The 23,429-nt window shown below is 42.0% G+C and overlaps 1 protein-coding gene across 1 annotated transcript; it reads right to left on the bottom strand.

Moving 5' to 3' along the window:
• Positions 1–320: 320 nt before the first annotated feature.
• LOC146681462 (uncharacterized) lies at positions 321–14,544 on the bottom strand. The gene is made up of 4 exons (XM_085448777.1): positions 13,955–14,544; positions 13,416–13,698; positions 13,075–13,234; positions 321–421 (listed from the first exon to the last, which is right to left on the bottom strand). Exons 1-4 carry the CDS (start codon positions 14,158–14,160, stop codon positions 321–323), a joined length of 750 nt encoding a protein of 249 aa, XP_085304903.1. The 5' UTR covers positions 14,161–14,544.
• Positions 14,545–23,429: the final 8,885 nt, after the last annotated feature.

The raw sequence follows: 23,429 nt of genomic DNA, 5'->3' as shown, positions 1-23,429 counted from the left end.
ACCACTCATGAATGAGATGTAAGATTCCTCGATGGATTGAATGAATGTGTGAAAGTGGTTGGATTCCCATCACAGGACAGATTTAACACATGAAAACATCATTTAGTGGATATTCGGCTAGCTGGAGAATGTACCTCTGATATGCGACATCTGGTTCGGGATTACTGAAATGACAAACACCAACCACCTTGTGGCCACAGCTTCACATAACAGTGGAGTTAGGCAACATGGTCCATTCAAATTCAATGTCCCCAAACTCCCTTGGAGTCCTGTTGGAGCTCTGACAGAACTAAAGACTTTGAGCACAGGGGGCCCCTGCCTTACATTCCCAGTGCACCTTCACTATCCATGTGGATGTGCCAGGCCTGTCCACCATTTTCTCCCATCACCCGATCCAACTCATCTTTGTTCCTCTCTTCACCTGGGAAAGACCGCAGATTAGTTGATACAATTACAGAATCGATCCTGATCCTATGACCTAGAGTGTCCCTATGGACCACTCTCCAATTCCTATTTTTTTGTTCTCCAACCACTGTTTTCGCTATTGTTACTACAGAAAACCTAGAAAATGTATATAGAAAAATATGAAAACTGAATTGCTGCAGTCCTTTTTGCTTGTGTCCAAGTAGAACAATCAATGGTTTCAACTGACTGGTTCAAAGTTTAGTTTAGGCCATAAACTGGGAGCTTCGAGGTCCATCATCAACTTGATGTGAAAACTATTGTGAAAACCAACTATTGCAGAGGGCTTCTAATTATCAGTTAAAACAGTGATGAAGAGAAAGAAATGTATTTTTATGCTAATCAGCTATTGTTGCTATTATCTGCTGAACTGAGGCTCATTAAGCAACAATTACACTATATGTACTAATTTACATAGTTAGGGCTCATCCATAAGTGGGAAAATCCTTTCCCCCCAGTCATCACTGCTCTTTAGAAACTCCCTCTGAGACCAGCAGAGCCCCAGATAACAGGCAGAAGCAACTGGAATAATAATGAGAAATAGGCCGGGATAAAAAGAATTTCTTCACGCCTGCCTGGAGGAAAGAAATCTCACCGACACCTATGTAAATCCATTTACACACTGCAGGGTTAATTGCCTTGAGCTATAGACATGAACATCTCCTGCAGAATAACAGAAAGATGAAATGCTGGCACTTGATCTTTCCTTAATATCTCCCTCTTCACACAAATTCGTCCTGGAGTACATACATAAAATATATATGTGTCTGGGAATACACGTATCCACCATCCAGTGGAACGTTTTCACCTGAGGCCAATTTAAAGATTACAGGCACTGGTCTCTCTCCATAAAATGAATTTGTGTTAATTACATTCATTTTTTATGATGGTTGGGCAGTAAACTCAATTTTGTACCTCAATGACTCTCAATAACGGCAAGCAATAGAAAAAAAGGCTTAAGACAAAATCTTAAAACCTACATGGATATTTCAAGTAGGGCTAAAGGTTTTATCTACTGAATAAAATCTCAAAGCGTTTACATTAGCATTACCTCTTACCATAGATGACACACACACTAATCCAAGCAAGTGCTTTTACAGCCCAGGTAACCCTGCTGAATCTCAGCACACTGAGTCATGGTTCTGTTCCCTGCATTACCTATTTAGAGCCAAATAAAGGACTCCCCCATGGTCATTTGGCTGAAAAAAGCATAGAACAAAAAACTGATCATGACTCATCATTGCTACATAATTTGGAACAGCAACACATGTGATATTAAATTGAAATTCTGCAGCCTACAGAACCATTTTCCATCCACTTATAGGCTGCATAAAATGATAGATGACATAGTTGTTGACTGTGTTATAGACCATAAACCATCCTTGTTTACACTCCCTGAGAAAAGATAGTAGATGCTTTCTAAAATATGCTTGGTTAGAAACGCAATCTCCTGAATGCTGCAGAATGAAAGGCAGAGAAAAATAGATGAAATCAACCAACACAGTGATGAACAGTCAGACTTTTGGTAGTGTATTATCCATTTTCACCATCACCCTCTCCTTTTTTTCCTCTTTTAAAAAAAAAAAAATACCAGTATCTATTTCTACTGTAAAGTGTTCTTTGGGCTTGTGTTTTGACCTTTGCGTTAATATTTAAATAGTAAAAGAAAGCTCTTCTGTGTAGCCTCCTCATTAGGATAGAGATTTGCCTGTCGGACTGTAAATTATTATTTTCATTGTCAAACGGTAATCATGCAACTGTGCACCTCAAGCAGTGTTGCGCAGTGATGCAAAAGTGATGCAATTGTTATTCTAACAAAGTACTTTCTTGAAGGAATAAATAATTAAGTAGATACTAGAGCACTTCCTGGATTCCAAACTGCTTCTATTTGAGCTGCTCTTGGGGAGGGATACAGATAGGCTAAGTCATCAAACAACTCCAAGGCACGCTATTTTCAAATAAAATTTAAAATGAGAACGGTGTCTGTTTTCCGTTTGTGCATCTCTTTTTCGGGTTTGCAATTGCTGTCTACAGCAATTACAAGGAGTTTTTTGGTGTAGCTACATAGAGGTATACAGTTCATCACCTCTCCCTCCTCTGGGCAGATCTGATCACAACCTGGTGCACCTTGTCCCTGTGTATGAGCCCTTAGTGCACAGGGAGCCACCAGCCACCCGCACAGTACAGAGATGGTCGGAGGAGAGCGAGGAGGCTCTTAAGGATTGTTTTGAGTCGACTGTGTGGGAGGTGATCTGTGATGACCACGGAGAGGACATCAACAGCCTTACTACATGCATTACTGACTATATTAATTTCTGTGTGGATAACACCGTACCTACCAGGACTGTACGGTGTTTCTCCAACAACAAACCTTGGATTACCCCAGAAATTAAAGCTGTCCTCAAGCAGAAGAGGAGGGCCTTCAAATCCAAAGACAAAGAGGAGTTGAAAAGGGTGCAGAGAGAGCTGAGGGAACTGATAAGGAATGGGAAGGACAGCTACAGGCAGAAGATGGAGAACCAGCTTCAGCAAAACAACGTTGGTGAAGTCTGGAGAGGCCTCAGAACCATCTCAGGCCACAAACATCAGAACTCTCTGCCTGGGAGGGATGTGAGGTGGGCAAATGAACTGAATCATTTCTTCAACAGATTTGATTCAGCAATGAGGCAGTCTGCAACATCGACTGCAGACTTACCCACCCCCACTGTTGCTGTCCCACCTCTGACACCTCAGACACTTCACACCTCCTCTATTCACCCTGCTCACTCCTCCCCACCCCCAAAAACAGCATCCAATACACAATCAACACAAGGCTCCAGCCTGTCTCTCTCAACCACCCAGGTTAGGAGGGAACTGAGGAGGATTAATGGCAAGAAGGCAGCGGGCCCAGATGGCATCAGCTCAAGGGTCATCAGGTCCTGCGCGGACCAACTGTGTGCGGTGATGGAGCACCTCTTCAACCTGAGCCTGAGGCTGGGAAGAGTCCCACAGCTCTGGAAAACCTCCTGTGTTGTACCAGTGCCAAAGACATCACGCCCCAAGGACCTCAACAGCTACAGGCCGGTGGCTATGACATCCCACCTGATGAAGACCATGGAGCGGTTGGTCCTGGCTCAGCTTCGGCGCCTTGTGAGCTCATCACTGGACCCACTTCAGTTTGCCTACCAGCCTGGCATTGGAGCGGATGATGCCGTCATTCACCTCCTACATCGTTCCCTCGCTCACCTGGAGACCGCTGGAAGCACTGTGAGAATCATGTTCTTTGATTTCTCCAGTGCCTTCAACACTATTCTTCCCTCAGTTCTGAAGGACAAGCTGGAGAACTCTGGAGTGGACCATCACCTCACTACCTGGATTTTGGACTACCTCACCGACCGACCACAGTATGTGAGGACTCAAGGCTGTGTGTCGGACAGGGTCGTCTGCAGTACGGGGGCCCCACAGGGAACGGTTCTGGCTCCGTTCCTCTTCACCATCTACACTGCAGACTTCTCCCACAACTCCACCCAGTGCTTCCTGCAGAAGTTCTCTGGTGACTCTGCAATAGTCGGCCTCATCACTGATGGGGACGACAAGGAGTACAGAGGACTGACTCAAGACTTTGTGGACTGGTGCCAGCTAAACTACCTCCAGATCAACGCCAGTAAAACCAAGGAGCTGGTGGTAGACTTCCGCAGGCACAAGCATCCTCCACTGCAACCACTGAACATCCAAGGTATGGACATCGAGGCTGTGGACAGCTACAGGTACCTCGGTGTTCATCTGAACAACAAACTGGACTGGACTCATAACTCAGACGCCCTCTACAGGAAAGGGCAGAGCAGGCTGTACCTGCTGTGGAGACTCAGGTCGTTTGGAGTGGAGGGTCCACTCCTGAAGACCTTCTATGACTCTGTGGTGGCCTCGGCCATCTTCTATGGTGTGGTCTGCTGGGGCGGCAGCATCTCTGCTGGGGACAGGAAGAGACTGAACAGACTGATCCGAAGGGCCAGCTCTGTTCTGGGATGCCCTCTGGACCCAGTGGAGGTGGTGAGTGACAGGAGAATGGTGGCTAAGCTGTCATCCCTGTTGGACAACATCTCCCACCCCATGCATGAGACTCTGACAGCACTGAGCAGCTCCTTCAGTGGGAGACTGCGGCACCCATGGTGTGGGACGGAGAGATTTCACAGGTCTTTCCTCCCCACTGCTGTCAGACTCTACAACAAAGACTTTTGCAGCTGATCAAACACACAAACCCACACATGTGCAATAAGACTGCTATATGTGCAATTCTTGTGCAATTCTTCTTCTGACGAAGTTGTATTTTTGTATTTTCCTACTCAGTTGTATATAGTATTTGTATTTATATTTTATTCTATTGTATATATTATTCTATTCTATTTTATTCTATTGTATATAGTATTTTATTTTATTCTATTGTATTTTATTGCATTCCAGTGTTTTCTAATTTCTGCTGTAACAAAACAAATTTCCCACCTGTGGGACTAATAACGGTCATCTTATCTTATGCCAATTTCATGCTAGTAATTCCCAGCAACCAACAGAAACCACTTGCAACCGGTCTGGGAATGCACATGTTTTCTTTAGGACCACTTTCCAGATGGTTGATAACTGCTCTCTAGGCATGTGTGACTGAGGCTTAAAAGAAGTTTGTTGAAGTTGCTCAGCAGAGTGACAGTGAAAGAAAGTCCCCTATATTTGTAACCCCGCAGTCACTACTGCACAGTTGTTGTTAGATTTACAGCACTTTTAGTGTACTATTAATACAGGTTATGCTAGCTTAATTTCAGAATGCCATCTTTATTGTAGACTTTGTTATGGAAAAACGTCACTATGAATGTTTCAACAACAATATTTTGTCACCCAAATACAAAATTCTTCAGATTTTGTATTCAGAAAAGCTCAATTTTGGAGTAAGTAAATGCTGGTGTAATGTGATCATAGAGCTAAAATAGAGTTCAGATTGAGCCAGCAGATATGTCGTTTTAGCCCTGTGCTATCATTTGAGGCATTCATCTACTCTGCTTAACTTCAGCACTAATTGTTCCTGTGCTAAATGTCCTGTACAAATTACCAAGGGGAAAATGCTGAAGCTGCTGTGCATAAATACAACCTTGAAACACAAAGCTGTAGATGGGGAAAAATAAACCAAAGAGAATGTTCACAGAAAATCTGAAAATCCAACAGAAGCAAATAGAAGACCAAAGACGAGGCCCAAGAGAAACCCTTGTCCGCTCCATGCTGGTACCTTGTGTTCTTATTCTGTATAGATTAAAGATGCTTCTATGTACTACAGGGAAAACATACGGGGAGGCTAATATAGCTCAAAGACTGTGCATGCTGAAGCCTACAAGGCCTGCACGGAAGCTATGCCAAGTGTGTGGGCACGCGTTTTCCGAAATCTGTTTGCATGCATGAGTGAGAGACTGTTTTTTCGGAGTATATTGGAGAGTGCGTGGGCAAGAGGTGGAAGGAAAGAGCGGAAGAGCGCACTGATAAACTGAAGAGCTGGCAAAAATGGGCAGTGATCGGGGGGAGGGCAGTGGGGGTAGTGACAGCTTGACTTTAACGGGGGCTTGCACGCTCTGTCCCCCAGTGGGCATCCAGGAGTCTCAATAAGCAAGCGCTGGTGCATGAGGGTGTATGTGTGTAAAGCCTGAGTGATGTACTTTTTTCTGTGCATCAGCTCCACAGGGGGATTACCACCTGCTAACTCCTCGTTAACTAGCGGTTGTCACGCTTATGCTAGACGTGTGTTTGTGTATGTGTTGTTTTGCTGTCTTGGGTGCAGAGAAATATGCATGGATAAGTGTACCCATTTCAGTATATTGAAATGATCGGCCTTCAGTGGGGAGTTATAGTATATATATATATGATCAAATGGAAGGCGCGCTGGAGCTCTGATGAATTCATTTAATATTCCACCCTGTAAGGCGATGTTAATGCTTCCAGTAAATACTGCGTGATATCGATCATTGTGCACTTCAGGCAAGGACTTAACTCTAGTCTTGATTCATGCTTTTAGATATGTTATAATACTGGTGGTAGTACAGCAATTTTGTCAAGATAAAATGTTTCAGGGCGCTCATCCATCATGTCTTATGACAACACAACTATCTAGTCTGTTTGCTGACAGTGGCCCATTTTTCAGGACACCATACTTCATTCTGCAGAAACCTCACAGAATGCAATTTTTCAACAGTTTCCATTCCCCTAAAATGCAATCTTTTTAATGCAGCAGAGCCATAGTCACTTATACATTAGAGACTTGGAGAGTGTCAGCTATAACCTCAGCTATGCAATAATGAACGATGACCTTCAGATGCTGTGTGGGCACTACAGGACATCTTGAGAGAATATGACCTGTGCTTTGATTTGATTGGATATGAAATCTGCATAAGCTGACAACCAGCAATCACAGCAGTGCTTTTGGATGGATTTCAGAGAGGACAGCTTTTGATTTCTGTGGGATTGCTTCCAAGGAAACCTGAGCAGTGCAAATCTTGCTGGTGTAGTCAGATTGACTTTGATAAAAGTGCTGGTGCTGGGTGTTGATGAGGGGGTGGGGATGGTATGTGGGGTGCAGGGGTGAGCTGCTATGAAGAAGAGGTGAGTACATGAGTTAAAAAGGAAGCGAAAATGAGAGTGTGGTGATGAATGATGGAAGGCGGGTGGGGGAAAAGAAGCAGTTGGAGAAAGTATCTGGTTGAAAAAATGTGGCGGGGTGGATCGGGGGGAGTAAATAGTGTGATTGTGTGAATATGTGAGTGCATGTATGTCTTTTATGGGGGAAGGGCTATGTGCAATGGGGTGGCAGAGATGATCAGTGAAAGTGGGTGCGTGTGAGTCAAATGGGCAGGGAAGCGTTATCGATGATAATGAACAGAAGATGAAGGCAATTCATGGCTAGCTGTTCTCTAAACAGGACACTGAAGATGGAGATGTCACCAGTGCTTCTCTTTTGTCCCGTGATGCGGAAAGAACCCAACAGACATGGACTGGGGGGTAGTATCAGGTTTTCTAAATAAAATAACAATTTTTTCAGTTTTTTATCACAAAACGCTGCTAACAGATGGAATTCACAGCAAACCAGAGGAGCCTGTGTTTATGACAAAGCCAGAGGCTGATTAAACTGCTAATGGGCAGGTGGCAGAAAATGACAGACCAGCAATGATGAGTTAGAGACGGCACGTGGAAACATCGATCTTCTGAACATTCTACTTGATGAGTCATCCAGTCATAGGATAATGATTCAGTCAAACCAACAATAAATGTCTCCAATGGCAAACAGTTGTCTATGTTGAAAACATCAACATGATAATGGTAAAAACACATGCTTCATAATGGAGACCACACTAACCAGATGATGTTGTTGAAGTGTATTTTAGTTGCCTATCTAGTGGCTGGCTAAGGTAAACTTTTAAAGCAGGGGACTCGTCATGTTAGATGGGTGTTGTAGTTTTTATGTCCATGAATCCGCAAGGATCTACTTCATTCTGCTTGGTTCAGAATGACAGAAAATTTAGTCCTTCCAAACGTCAGCTTACAGTCAGGTTGTTGCTATTGCATGGACCATTTGCAATGAACATTGCAACACATTAACTACATGTGTGCCCCAGGCAGCAGACTTCAAGCGAACTTCAATGAAGTATAACAGGAACTCAACTAGTGTCCAAAGCTGCCTGTGTCTGAGTCCCGGATAGAGTTTTCACAAGAGATCAACACAGACCAGCTGTAGTAGGCTACAGAAAATTCACTGGATTTTCTTTGGATTGTTACAAATGAGACAAAAAGAGAGCTTATTTTTTTCAGAAAGAAGGTCAAACCTTGCATACTTTACATACATTAATCCAATTACTATATGAAGCGAGACCACTGATCATCCAACATTTGGAGGCTGCATTTGGTTTTATATAAGGGGGCAAGGTTTGCTTCCAGTTCTGCTTCAAAGCCTTCGTTTGAGAATCAGAGTTTCCTGGTTCCTGAAGGCATTTTGTTCTCTGAAAGAATAACTGTAACTTTTCTTTTCTTTTACATTAGAAAATATTTCTGAGAATCCCTCTAAGAATTTCTCTTGAGAGAATACTGCGGTAAAAATTATTTTCAAATAATAAAACCAAAGAACACCTGGGCTGTTCTTTTCAAAATCCCCTACTCAAAGTTCTCTGCCACTGTCTTAAAATGTAAAAAGTTTTTTACTGAATGATACACTTTCACAGATTCGCCATGAGATTAACTGTGACATTTGTTGGGAACAGGGTGTGATGTTAGTTATTCGAATAAAATAACTGAAGACTCTTGGGTTTCACCATGTTCTCAACCTCCCACTGTTTTTCCCATCAGTTAATCTCCAAGTCTGGGTTACTTTGACATCAATGCACAAATCTCATTTTTTCTTTTTTACTTTTTAGAAATGTTTTTTTAAGACCCTTCATGCCATGTTTTTACAATGAGACACTTGAATTTTTGAGCTTTGATGAAACACTTTTATTTCTGGCATTTTATTATGGTACGCAATATAATAAAAATTATTATTATTGTGTTAATAAGTGTAATTTTAACAAGATGAAAGAAGCCTACATTATATTTTTCCATTGAATGATGCAGGGTTTGTGGATTCCAGCTTGCATGAAATCACTGCATGTGCGTTTCCTGCTTAGGCATGTGATTTGTGGCCACGTGTGTGATAAGAGTCAGTGTAATTGAGACCTTTAAGCGCCACATGACATCTTGTGCAGGGGGATAAAACATGGGCACTGTATCTGGATCAGGTCGATTTGCATTGACTGAGCATAAGCATTAACTTAAAACTCGCCACCTGATCCACACCTTAACACCTGTGACAGTGATCGCTGGGACTTCCAACACTGCAATAAACACACAGGCAAACACAACCACTTTCGGTACGTGTGATCAGTCAGAAGACATTATATTAAGGCTGAATTAGCTGTAAGAATGAGGGAGATTATAATAACACTGAATTGATGGGGGGAAGCTGCTCTGATGGCGTGCGTTTGTGTTTGCGAAGCGCCGAGAGGCTCATCGCTGCTTCGAGAGGATACACCTACTCAGCGGTTTGTACCGCACTCTCTCCCATCCCCAACCTTCAGCTGCGGTGGGACGATAAATCATGAAGCTAACAAAGCAAATGACTGTGTCTGCAGCGAAAAAAATGGCCTTTCATGAATATATATGGAAAGAGCATGTATTTTGTTTTAGCCAACTAGATATGATATAAGATTGATTGGTTTTATGATACTGCTGGTAGCACACCTGCTGTACGTACACACGTGCAGAGAGACAGACGTTTGACACGCATAAATTGGAGACAATGTGCGTGAAGATGACCGAGAGAGACAGTGTGAGAGACTCGAAGTCACACACTCTTACTTACAGACACACTCGCATTACTGCTCTCTTGCCACCATCATCCATCTTCCATCAGATCAGTGAGAGTGACAAATTGCTTTTTGCTCTGCTGACCGGAGGGTTAGACGGTCGCAGCGGGAGACGATCGAACCAGATAGCTGACTTCTCGAGACTGGTGCAAATCTAAAGCCCGATTCGCCTCCCTGTCCTTTGTTTCACTCTGAGTGCTGCGTTGGGGAATTTTTAGTAGTAGATAAAATCTAAATAGTGTTGATCTGTCTGATTTTGAGATATCTATCATTAAGATTACTACCTTTACTCTCAGATATAATAAAGGGGGTGTGGGTCACAGCTACTGAAATTTATGGAAATTTTGCTAAAACATTACATGTAGATGTTACAAGGTAAATTGAAATTGTTTCTGTATAACAACTACTGCTACTGCCTAACTGACTTGGTGCACATGCACAGGAAAGTTTTCCACTTCACAGCTTTTGCTTGATGTACAACTGACCAGCTATTACTGGGGTCCTGGGTTTCAGCTGAAGTCAGTGGAGGATGCGACAGAAGACACCTGAAGATTAAAACACGTGCTTACAGCAAGAGTTATCGGAAAAGCTTTTGTCCGTTCTTATTGTGTAAAAGGGAAAAAAAATATGCAAATGTGCTGCAGTTTGATGAAAGGTGTCTACTTTTATCATTATTTGCATATGCAGCACGATATGTAGAGAAATGTTCATAAAGTATGTTGAAATAAAGATGTTATGACCATTAATATCTCAGCATATATTTATTTTCATGAACAATTCTTCCTCATATCATGCTGCATATGCAAATAATGACAAAAGTAGACACCTTTCATAAAACTGCTGCACATTTGTGTATTTTAATTGAGTTAAGCAAGGGAAGTTTTTATAGCCCACTGAATAGCTCAAATAATACACACAGTTTCTCCCAGAAGAACCCTGTTTGTACTTTACAGTATTGTTTGTTTTTTATACATTTGTAAACATTTTGATTTTTATATCTGTGCAACCGACCAGCATTCTGCCAAAGGGCAAGAGTTTAAAACAAAACTGCACAAGAAATGGGCTATGATGAGCAAGTTAAAATATATACTGCCATTGTTCAGTCATAGTATAAAGTAGATGTTAAATCACACACACAAACACACTATAACATGATCATTATAATAGTATATGACCATAACTATGGACAGCAATGCAGGAAGAAGAACTAGGCGTATGTATGTTTGAAGACAGCGACTTTGGCGATGAGAGTGGGGATTTTAAATCTTTGGACTATGACTAGTGAACCTGATCTATAGGGAGAAGGAGCATAGATATATTGCCTGTGCAGGAGACCAGGTGGAAGGGAAGCAAGGCCAGAGGCTGTTATGCAGCGGTGTAGAAAGGAAGCGAAGTGCAGCAGCGGTAATCCAGAAGAATGTGAATATGTGAATATGTGAATAGTGCGGCGCTGAAGAATGCCAGATAGGACCATTAGTTTCAAGCTAGAAATCAAAGGGTGATGCTGGATGTTGCCGGTGCATATGCCCTACAGGTTGGACGTCAGTTAGAAGAGAACGAGGAATTCTGGAGTAAGTTGGAATGAGGTGGTATCAAGCGTCCCCAGGGGATGAGGGTGGTGATTAGAGTAGACTTCAATGGGGATGTAGGTGAAGGGAACAGGGATGATGAGGAGGTGTTGGTGGAAGAGTAAGAGTAAGAGTAAGAGTTACCAGATGACTGGGAAAGTTCAGCTGAAGTGGTGAAGTAAACTGCCAAGGTGTTTGGACTATCCTCTCAATGGAGAAAAAAAGACAAGGAGATTTGATGGTGGAATAAGAAAGTACAGGAAAATATTCAAAATAAAAAAGTGGCAAGGAAAAAATGGGATAGCAATGGAGATGAAGAAAGTAGACAAGAGCACTGGGGGGGGGGGGGGGGGGGGGGATAGGCATACAATAAAGATAGAGGTGGCAAAGGAAAAGGTTTATAATGAGTTTTATGTGAGGCTGGACATTAAGGAAGGCTAAAAGGATTCGTATTGATTGGCTAGGCAGAGAGATGGAGCTGGAAAGCATGTGCTGCAGGTTACAGTGGTTAAGGACAGAGATGTAGAAATGCACTAATATGTGAAGAGACTATACTGGAAGGAGTACTTTAAAGAGATGATGGATATGGAAAACGAGAGAGAAACGGAGGACAAACGGAGGAAAGTTAGTGAATCAGGAAGTATGACAGAAGTCAGGGCAGCTATTACAGTTTTTGCCCGTTGCCTGAACACATTTTGCAAAACTTTGCTCATTGTGCCAAAACCCTAAACACAAGTAAACATGACACAACACTGGGAAATATACCATTCACATCTGCACCAAATTGAAACTCTACTCTCAAAACCTAAACTCTGCTATCAAAACCTAACATTCCTTTGTCAAAATGTAACTCTGTTGACAAAATGACACATACTTGCATCATATGCAAACACTTACAGAGCAGGAGGAACACACTAGTCTACTTTATATAAAGCACTGCAGTCTTTGATTTCCATTGTTCATTCAGAAGGCATATTTTCAGGAGACACATTTGCAAACAACCAAAAAAGCAAATAGACCTACTCAATATTGTACATTGCAGTACCATGAATTCAGATAAAGCAAAAAAAAACCAAAACAAAAAAACCCCCATAATACAGTAATAGAAAAAACACTATACTGTAAACAAAAAATCATGACAATTGTGCATACGTGGGCTCATGGATCCCGCCGTCTGTTGGGGTCTGGCCACAGGACCTCATCAACATCGCAAGCAATGTCTTCTCCCGCTGGGCACCGGGGAAAATATCCTCTTGCATGTCGAAACCATCCATGGATTGCTGTCACCTGAATGTCGCCGCAGGCCTGTTCCATTGCCTGCAGAAGAGGCATGCAGGCATGTAGTTGGCGGTCATATACACGCTATCTCCAAGCCGAAAAAAATTCCTCTATAGGGTTTAAAAATGGTGAGTAAGGGGGCAAGTATACCACTTCAAGTTGCCTTTGGTTGGAGAACCAGGCCTGGACCAGAGCAGCCCGATGGAAACTGACATTATCCCATATCACCACAAACCTGGGCTGATCTGGTCTGTTCTGTACAACTATATCATGGAGAGCATCTAGAAATGTGAGTATGTGTTGGCTATTGTATGGACCTAGTATTGCATGATGGTGCAGAAGCCCTCGAAGGCATATGGCGGCACATAATGTGATGTTTCCCCCGCGCTGCCCTGGGACATGCACAATTGCCCTTTGGCCAATTACATTACGACCCCGTCGTCTTGTTTTGCTCAGGTCGAATCCAGCTTCATCAATGAAAATGTATTCATGAGGCTGTGCAGCTCCATCCATGGCCAAGATTCTCTGAAAAAAAGGGGAACATATCACTGTACTACAGTGCTACACATACAGCACCCTCACCCCATCACACAGGTACCTGTGTAGCTCTCAGAATGGATCCATGTGGTACTGATATGGTACATATTCAGCTGCTACTGGACTTCACCAATACTCTATTGTAAATGTAAGGGACAGTTACACGTACCCGTACATATTCAGCTCGAAGTCCTTTGACCCTGTCACTGTTCCTCTCGAATGGGACTCTGTAGAGCTGCTTCATGGTGATGCTGTGTTTACCCAAGATGCGTCTGATGGTGGTGATGCTCACATGGTCTATGTTGCTGAACACTCGCCTGTCTGCAAGTATTTTCCGTCGTAGCTGGTGGAGACAGATGGCATTGTCTGCCCTCACTAGGTCCACAACAGCAAGTTCCTGCCGTTGTGTGAACAGGCGTTGGCGTCCTCCCCCAGAAGGTCTTCGAGTCATTCTAGAGAAATACAACCACATATTGTCATCGGTTTGCTTATTTTTCTTACAGTACTTCACTGTATGTACTGTATCATCCACTGTACAACACTGTACTTCAATATAAGTAATCATGGTATGTTTCACAGAAACTACCACTTTGGCTGCAAAAGGAGCATTAGCACCCTGCAATACCCTGTACACTTGATATGGTAACTGTAGAACAGTACTATGAAAACCATCTGAGTGGAGTAGAAGGCAGTGAGATGAAGACAGACCTGTTTTCTAGTCGGAATTTTCTTATTACAGATGCCACTGTGAAGCGGCTTAGATGTGGGTGGACTCTCTGCCCAGCTTCCCTCATAGTCAGGCCGTGGTTGATGACATGGTCCACCAAAGTTGCTCTTATATCATCAGAAATATGGGTCCGTGCATGGCCTCTTTGACCTCCTCCTCCTCTTCCTCTTGCTCTCCCTCCATCCATGCTTGCAAAGTTCTTGAATTGGCTAAACTGAGGGCTTTTTGTGGTTGGCTAATTGGTGTTCAGTTTTGCAAGTAAGTGCCTTCAGGTGTATATTTGAGTGGTTGCAATTACCCGATGTGTTTTGTATTTTGGATACATGTGTTTTCCAAATGGCACCCTGAAATTTCATTTTTGAACGAAGTGTCTTATGTATGAAATAGAGTGTAGTATGCAGGACCATGTGTGTTGCATAAAGGAGTAAGTGTGTTGCATAATTGCAACCAGAGTGCAAAGCAGCACTTTTGTTTAAGGTATGGGTACATGTGTTTGGGGTATGGTAACAAAAGCTTCAAGTTGTGTTACTTTAGTCTAAGCATGGGTTTATAGTGTTCAAGCAACGAGCAAAAACTGTAAGAGGATGCATACCTGTGAAGGTCTAGGAGAGAGGCCAGTGGACTTTTTAACCAGATTAGTTAATGCCATATCAAAGTGGCAGAAGTGTTCTGGTGCTGATTTTCAAGAACAAGTGGAATAAGACTGATGTGTTGCACCTTGGAAGTTAGGCAAAGTTGCTGAAGCCATGTTGAGAGAAGAGGTGCTGATCAGTATGGCTTCATGCTGTGATGTTTTTTTTTTTGAGAGGGTCAGTGGATAAGTATAGAGAATGCCAGACAACGTTGATATGATAGAGAACCAAGAAAAGAACTGCATGAGGAAGCCAGGAGAGGAATGACAGTGAGATGGTGCTGAGACGTGTGGTAGGCTTGACAGATGGGTTCAAAGTCAGGGTGGGATTACCTGAACCTCTACTTGTTTGTGATGGTGATGGACAGGTTGACAGATAAGGTCAGGAAGGCGTCTCCATCAACTATGACGTTTTCAGACAGCATTATGATCTGTGGTGAGAGTGGGGAGCAGGTGGAAGAGAGCCTGTAAAGGTGGAGGCATGCTCTGGACAGAAGAATAAATATCAGTAGAAGTAAGACCAACTCCATGTGTATTAATGAGAGGTAGACAGGTGGAAAACATGTAGTAGTAGAGGTACTGCCAGGCAGAAGAAAAAGAGGAAGGTGACAGTAGTAAAAGATTACAATGCAGAATGTTAGTGTGACAGAAGCAGATGATAGAGATAGGACCAGATAGAGGCAGACTATTCGCTGCGTGGACACTAAAGGGAGCAGCTGAAAGAAGACACATAACAACACGTCCTATCAATTTATAAAATTCTACCATTAAGACCTTTTATGTGTAATCTTTTTAGGTCACATGTTGCTTTGGCTAATACGCTAATGTTGCTAAGGCTCCAATCAGGCCGGCTTAGAGAATCTTCCTGCTTAGGAAATATGTGTATTCCCTGACTGGTTGACAAATGGATTGTGGAGGTTGCTGGCTGTCTCTAGGTGAGGGTGCGCCACCAAAAACCTATTGATTATTTTGTTTGAAAGCAAATTGTATTTTGCAAGGAAGATACCGACTTGTCTGCAAACACTTGCTAACTAACTGAAACTTGAAAAACTATGTAAAGTGAAAATGGGGACCACTCACCAATTTGAAGCTGCAAACAACAGCTCTCAAAAGGCTAAACTTTAACTTTAACTGTGTTGCACTCTTCACTTTCTTGTAACCACTGCAATTGCAAGGAGGTTTTTGGTGCAGCCATCAACTCTTGGCAACTAATTTCACCCAGTGAAAATACGCAGACTTGTCAATCACTCAGGGAATATACCTTTTTGCCCTGCAACTGAGGTTGTCAGACAGTCACCAACTAGTCTTTAGGCCTGTGTGTGTCTGGGAGTTTAGCAACTGTTTTCAAAGTAGTTTTTAGTAGTTGCATGATCTTTCTAGTTTCCTGTTTTTGCCACCAGAATACAAATGCAACTGCAATGACATAACCCAGATCCATTCAGTGGAGTCTGTTTAAAGACTTGCAACCATAATCAGCTTTGTTTTACTTCAAAGAGTGACAGCCTTTTTAATCTTTTTAAACTTTTGATGTTGATGACCAAACTGTTTTGTGCTGCTTTCTATGTGCTTCCCTTTTTATTCGCTTCAAGGCTTTCTATTGCAGCCCTAAGCCCAACCTTAACCATAACCTTACATTTATAGACTCTTTCCACACCGCTCTCATGCTTCGCAACCCGTAACATATAGACAGGTTGGGCGCCCGAAAGCGTAACATAGCGACGACTTGTCATATAGCATCGGTATGTTACATTTTGGGATGAGAACGTATTTGCTTTACCATGAAGTTTTGACATTACAGACATTTTTTGCTCTGCAAATTTTCTAACAATGAACACTGCTTTATTCTTCTGTCAGTTCATTTCTTCATGTTGAAAACATACAGCTGCATATCATTCCTTTACAATTCTCAGTTTCCTTCGTATTCTTCTCCCCTCTCCTGACACACATTTTCCTTTTCTCCTCCATCCTCTACCTGAAATAGAAGCCCATTTTCCTTTGTGCCAAGCCCTTTATTGACTGTCTCTTATTCTGTCACTCCTTTCATTTCAAATCAATCTTTTCATTATTTGAATCTAAGTTTGGTCTTTTCCCTTGATCCCCTCTTTTCCTTTTATCCATTTTTGCTCTAAATCTCCTAAATCTCTCAATTGATTTCCCTTTTTGCTTTATCTTCTCTGCTCTCCCCATCACCTCCCACTTCTTCATTCTACATGGTAGCTCTCCCGTCTGTATTGTTTCATTGGTCCCTGAAATGACTTTCACCATGATCAATCAGAGGGTAATCTTCCCAACTGAGAGTCATTCCTTCAAGTTACTTGTACAGCAACATTTTTCCTTCCCTCCATGCTGTTCCCTTCCTCTTCTCTGTAAGCCCTCATTATTTTCATCCCGCTCTTCCTTATCCTTCACCAAGTCTGTGCTCCTTCTCGCCATCATTGCTCTTTTACACTCATCTTCCCTCTCTGACACCAACCCTTCACCTTGTAACACCATCATCATCCTCATCAACTCCCCCTACATTGCCATGACAACAACTCAAACAGTGTTGTCATGGCAGCCCTATCAACTAATTGAGGCAATTTTGACTGAGCAGCAGCTGCCGTAACCATGCTGTCCCAACCCCCTCCTCTGTTTCCTCCCCCATCTCCATCTTCTTCTACTTCTACCCTGCCCCCACCTCCTTTTGGATTAAAAAAAGAAAAAGAATTGCACTTTTTTTTACACAATCAACAAAGCTAATCTTAATATTAATTACAGTTGGGCAGTAACTATGAAATGAATAACATATAAAACTACATAAATGTAGCCACCGATCAATCATAGGTCTTATGACAAATGATACACCTCTTCAGATGGTTGAAAATCTTATTTATTTACTGGTACAGAGGAAAGTTGCTATCGCAGCACTGGCCACTGGAAAGTAGCTTAAGAAATGATATGTATTTAATCAAGTTTTATTTATATAGCAAGAGCTAATAAAACACTTAGCTCAGTGTGCTTTCTATTGAAAGTTAAAATTCCTACAACAGTAATGAGAGAGAACCACGGCAATCAGACGATCCTCTGTGAGCAGCACCTGGCAACTGCGAGGAGAACGAACTCATTTTAAACAACAAGACACTTCCGGCTGTCATCTGTCAGGTGATGAGATGAAAGAAATAACTAAAAAGAAAACAAAGCAGGTAAAAACACAATGTGGCATTTATAACTACATGGGGAAGGGAAGAGAAGCAGTTCATCATGGGACGTCCCTCAGAAGCCTGAATCTATAGTAGCTTATCTAAAAGATAAACTTTATTAAAGTAATATTGGAAACCCAAGTGTAAAAGCAGAGACGGCGTCTGCCTCGTGAACCCAAGCTGGAGGGTGGTTCCACATGTAAAACCACCCTGACACTCTGAGAGCAAAATGCAGCGCTGGGATAATCAGGTAGAGAACCTTATCTACAAGAGTCTGTTAATGAACAGAAAGTGTGACTTTTTGATCTTTTCATTTTTCTGCAGCACAAGTGGGCATTAGTCATGTCTAAATTTGTTCTGTGGCTAGTTAGGTTGCGTATAATGTCATAAAAGTGGGTGATGAGCACCTCTGAGAAATGTTGCTAATAGTGTAGCCTTCTGCTAATTGCAGCTAAAGGCTAATTCAGAAAATAGAATATGAAATATGTGCATGTGCTCATTTTGGGAGAGGCACTTATGACAGTGTCCCTCACTGTCATTATTTTGAAATTCACTTGTTTAGTTTTTAGATTACTTCATACATTTTAGTAATCTGATAACACGAGATACACTAATAACTGACATCTACTAGTAGCACATTAAACTGTGTTGTGTCTGGGTTTCTTAGCTGTTGTGAATTTGAGCTTCATCATTAACATTTATAATACAATGCTTGAGAATCAGAAACACACAGTTCACTTCTCACTACAAGTGCCAATTAGGTTTGTGTTGTGTTGGTTAGCATAATTATGCTGTGTACTTGACTGTATTCAGAGACACGTTTGATGAAGCACCACATTTAGGAACTGAGTCGGCACTGGCATGAAACATAGCTAGTGTTTTGGTTTGAGGAGATCATCATGGATCACAGCCTTTTTCTAACCTCACCCACATTTTTAATAGTATATATACATACATTTTCAACCCTGTTCAACAACAAAAAATTGAACTAACAAAAACTATGAAATATGTACTTACACTTGGCAGTAAGGGGAAAAAGTGTAGTTGGAAATGTTATATTCTACAAAGTAACTGCCTTTTCATTTTGATACAGCTTCTCACATTCTTGGCATTTTTTCCTGCCAGTTTCACAAGATTTTACTGTATGTGCTATAAATAAGATGAAATGAAAGCTAAAGCTCATATCTACTTTTGTCTCATTTCCATATTTTTCAAATGCAAATGCCTAAATTAAAGATGTACAGTTGTAGGGGAACTGGGAAGCCAGACCTGACAGATGTCTCTGGATGTGTTGTGCGTCTTCAAATAATTGCAAACATTTTAAAATTTTTGCATCTCAAGTTTCAGCTGCATCAGCTGCATACACAACTGAGTAACAAACAGGAAACACTTCTATAGGCACTAAAATGATACTAAAAGCTTCTTTCCTTTAAGAATACTGACACTACACATTGGATTCATTTTCAAAACAATCTGAAAATGAAACTTTTTCCTCTTATTATCAACACTTTATCTTTCTCCCCTCTGTCTCCCTCCCCCTGCCTTCTTTCTGAAATTGTTTTGTAGGTTCCCCTTCCTCCGCTCACTCCTTGAAGATGCGCTTGAAGGTTTTCCCCTTGTAGCCACAGGGGACAACAAGCGCTGATGTTACGGGAAAAGGGTGGTGGTGGGTGAGAAGAAAGGGTGAGGTTTGCTCATCCACACAGATGCACATGCAAATTACACTGTGCAGATTTGAGTGTGGACACAGGAACGTACACACAATTCCCTGATGTGCGTTAGTGTGCAATTCAGCGTGATTGCTGAGGGGGCTTGTTGGGCCCTTAGCCCTTGGTAAGAGCTTAGACACTAAGGATGTTTTATATCCCATGGATATTTGTTTATGCAAATGTTAAGATTTATTAAAATAACCCCTCCCCCTCCTTCACATCCCAATCTGTGACAGCTTTTAGTGCTTGTATTAAATACTGACCAGTCTTGTGTAAACAGAATGAGTGTGAAGTAGTGCGTTGCTGGGAAAATATACTGTATATTCATTATTTTCTATATTCAAATGAGAACTTCTTTTCAGGGTAAATTTATTGTTGCTTTGTAACATGGCTGGAATTTTTCTTGTTAAATTATGAGACCCCTTCAAAGTAGAAAAACAATAAAACCTTTTCACTGAATTTGATGGAGTGAAAAGAAAAATGTTGTGTTGTGCTGTTTTAAAATTCTGTTTCTTGATTAGATTCCCATCTTAGCCAGGCAGATGATTTATATGATCTATTCATGTGAGAGTGTACATGCACCATCATATGGTGCAACCGCAACCAATGTGAAAGAACTCGGCAACAGTGCATGTTGAGTTTGTTTGTCAAACTGGAGCCTCTAAAAAGAAAAAGAAAAAGGCCGGGGTGGAAGTAAACGGAGCCACGCATGTTTGTCATCTTGTTTGCACATAAACCCATTCTTAATTAATGTATGCCTGTGCATATATCGCGTGTGGGGAATTGCCATTGCATGCATTTATACATTTTTCTGGGCATGCAGCAAAACAAAAAGGAGGAAAAAATGAGCAGTGCTCAGATTTGTGATCAAATGTGTGCCATACTTCTCTTGCATGCAAAGTCAAGTAACTCTCCAGGCCAATTACTAGAAGTGACTATCGTGCGTGTTGGAAAGGATACCCGTACCAGTGTGTGGTAAACATTCGGGCACGCAACACAAATGGCTGAGTGCCACAGGGTAGATTTAAAAAGCTCAGGGAGGAGGTGTCACATCAACAAGAAGTGCTGTCAATGAAGCGGGCTTTGGCAAAATGATCAAAAAACGCTCACGGTGAAAAGGGAAAACTTGCGTGCCGGGGTGCACATTGAAATTCTAATGCTATTTAGACACAGCTGACATATTTAAATGTGAACTTATCATCTTCTTCTTTGTACAATATAGATTTCCCTTAAACGAAACTAAGCAGGAGTCTTTTGAATATATGAGACTAATGCCGCTGGAGTTGGAATCGGGAGTGATGTATGTGTGAGCATGGCGTGACAGGCGGGTGGTGTTTGAGAGTCAAAGGAGAGCAGTGGTGGAGGGGTTGTGCACGGGAGCGCTCTTGCTCACCCGTCGGCTTATCTGCTTTCTACAGAGGAATTTCTTTTTACAACACTCTGTCCACGCATGATCGTACTTATCTCTTCGGCCACTTAGCTGGAAGGTACCCTATCACACACAGAGCGCGGCACAGAAGAAGCAGCAGAGCAGCTGCCTGTGACTCTCTCTGCCTTATGCTAGGATGGTCTGAACACCACCTGATAGGGTTAAGGAAGTCCCAATGTGATATAAAGACTTACTGACTGATGGGCTGAAGCAGGAAAAAAGACATCTGCATGCTGCTTTATTCAGCATCCAGCAGCAGTGACATCCAACTTTTTTTCACTGGGCTCTAAGAACTCATAAAAGAAGCTGGAAAGAACTGTTCATACACCAAGAAGGTGCACATGGTGTTCTTCTTTCTGCTGGGAGAGAGCTGCAAAAAGCCTTCATGTCTTTATAGGGAAAGGTGTAAAATATTATATTGTTTTAGACAACAAACATTTTAGGTATACTTTATGATGCAGTTACCTACAGGGCCTCAATGTTGAAAGTTAATGTTGAATGTAACCTGTTGGACATCCATTCATCCAGGTTCTGTGAAACACATCTTCTAAGAAGTGTCGAGGTGGCATTCAGATGCCTGAATGATCTCACCTAGCTATTTTCTATGCTGAAGAGTAGCAGCTCTAGCCTGAGTCCCTCCTGAGTGACAAAGCCCTTCACCCAGTCTACAAGCCTGAGGCCAGACACTCCGTAGAGGAAACCCATTTTCACCATTTGTGTATGTGATGTTATTCTTTCAGTTAGTACTCTCAGCCTGTGGCTGTAGGTAAAGGCGTGAATGCAGATGGACTGGTAAATAAACGGATTCGCTTACACGCTCAGTTCTCTCTTTATCACAGTGTTCGTATCATTGCTGGTGCTGCACCAGCCTGTCAGTCAGTCTCCTGCTCCACTTTTGCCTAACACTTGTGAACAATATCCCGAGATACTTGATCTCCTCCACTTGGGACAGCAACTTCTCCCTGACCCAGAATGTGCACTCCACCCTTTTCTGGTTCAGTATCATGGCTTCACATTTCCAACAATATTTACAAATGCTTCCTCTGTCCTCTAGTGCCATTTATCCACCTGAAACAGTTTAGTGTGAGTTGTCCAGTTTTAGAAGTCTAAAAAGTCTAAAAAGTCTAAAAAAACAAATAAACAAAAATATTGAAAAGTGGCAAGTAATGTGACCCAAACCGCCCTTCAAGCTATGTCTGTTTGAGTGCACATTAATAATTCTATTAATGTCCTATTGTTTCTAACTAAATAATTAGCACATGTCAGTGGAAATAAAATTTCAATTTGCCGCTGACTTAATGAATGTATAGCTAAAATGCTGAATTGTATGCCTGTGGTTTCTAAAAACACACCCAGTACTGTTAACACAGTGTATAGCATATACACAAAATGTACTTATGTAGAAACAGTTGCACACAAGCAGCCAAACATTCACAGTGGAACTGCTAGTCATGAATAAGTAATGGGTGTGATAATGCAGATGGATGAGACCTTTGGAGCTCATGCAAAAGGGCCAGGGTCAGGAGGACTGTTATTTGATATTCAGCCATGGCATTTTCTCTGCTGCGCCCCCCCCCCCCCCCCACACACACACACACACACACACACAAAGAAGAGTGGCCATCTGCTGAATGATTAATGCTTCGGTCTCTACCTAGAGTGGAAAGTGTGTGCCTTAAAACAGGGGGAGTGGTTGACATTATTAAACCACCTGCAAATATTCTCTCCCTGCAGAGCATGTCTTTGGTGCCTTCTATTAGAGGTGATTGAGCCTATGGTTCACTCATAAATGAATTCCTGTACTTATATATTAACTGGCCATTTTGTTAGGCGCACCTGTTCAACTGCTCGTTTATGCAAATGTCTAATCAGGCAGTAACATAACAGTACGTTAATGCATAGTAGCATGCAGCACAACTTGCTGACATTCAAACCAATCCAGGACAAAGATGATTTTAGTGACTCTGAACATGGTTGCTGGTACCAGATAGGCTTATTTGAGTTTTTCAGAAACTGCTAATTTGCTGGGAGTTTCCTTCACAAATGTCTCTAGGATTACCGAGAATGGTACGAAAAAACCTAATATTGAGCAGCAGTTCTCTTTGTGATGTCAGAGTTCAGAGGAGACTGGCTGGACTGATTCGAGCTAATAGGAGCTGCTTGTTACAATCAAGCAATGGAGAAGAGCATCTCTGCAGCTTAGTACAAACACTATTCATTATTCAAATGCACAGCCTACTTGACTGTTGCTAACCATGCCCATTCCTTTAGGATCACAGAGTACCCGTCCTGTATTTGCCCCACTCAAAATGGCTATGGATAGGTTCCTATCTTCACACTCACATGTGTGGATTATATTTTATATAACTCACTGTAGTTGTCCTAGTTTAAATTTATGTGAACAGAGAAGTGTGATGAAAATGACATCCGTGACTTCACCTCCATTAATGAAGTCAGTGAACTAGACCGTTCCTCTGGTGCCTTTTGAAGTATTATTCTAGCATTATC

This window comes from Copadichromis virginalis, linkage group LG23 (genome assembly GCF_057382275.1).
Source record: "Copadichromis virginalis isolate Kocher_CV1m ecotype Utaka linkage group LG23, C_Virginalis_male_GT1.1, whole genome shotgun sequence".
NCBI classification, from domain to species: domain Eukaryota; kingdom Metazoa; phylum Chordata; class Actinopteri; order Cichliformes; family Cichlidae; genus Copadichromis; species Copadichromis virginalis.
The sequence above is the reverse complement of the archived record's forward strand: the minus strand, read 5'-3'. Positions and strand labels throughout refer to the sequence as shown.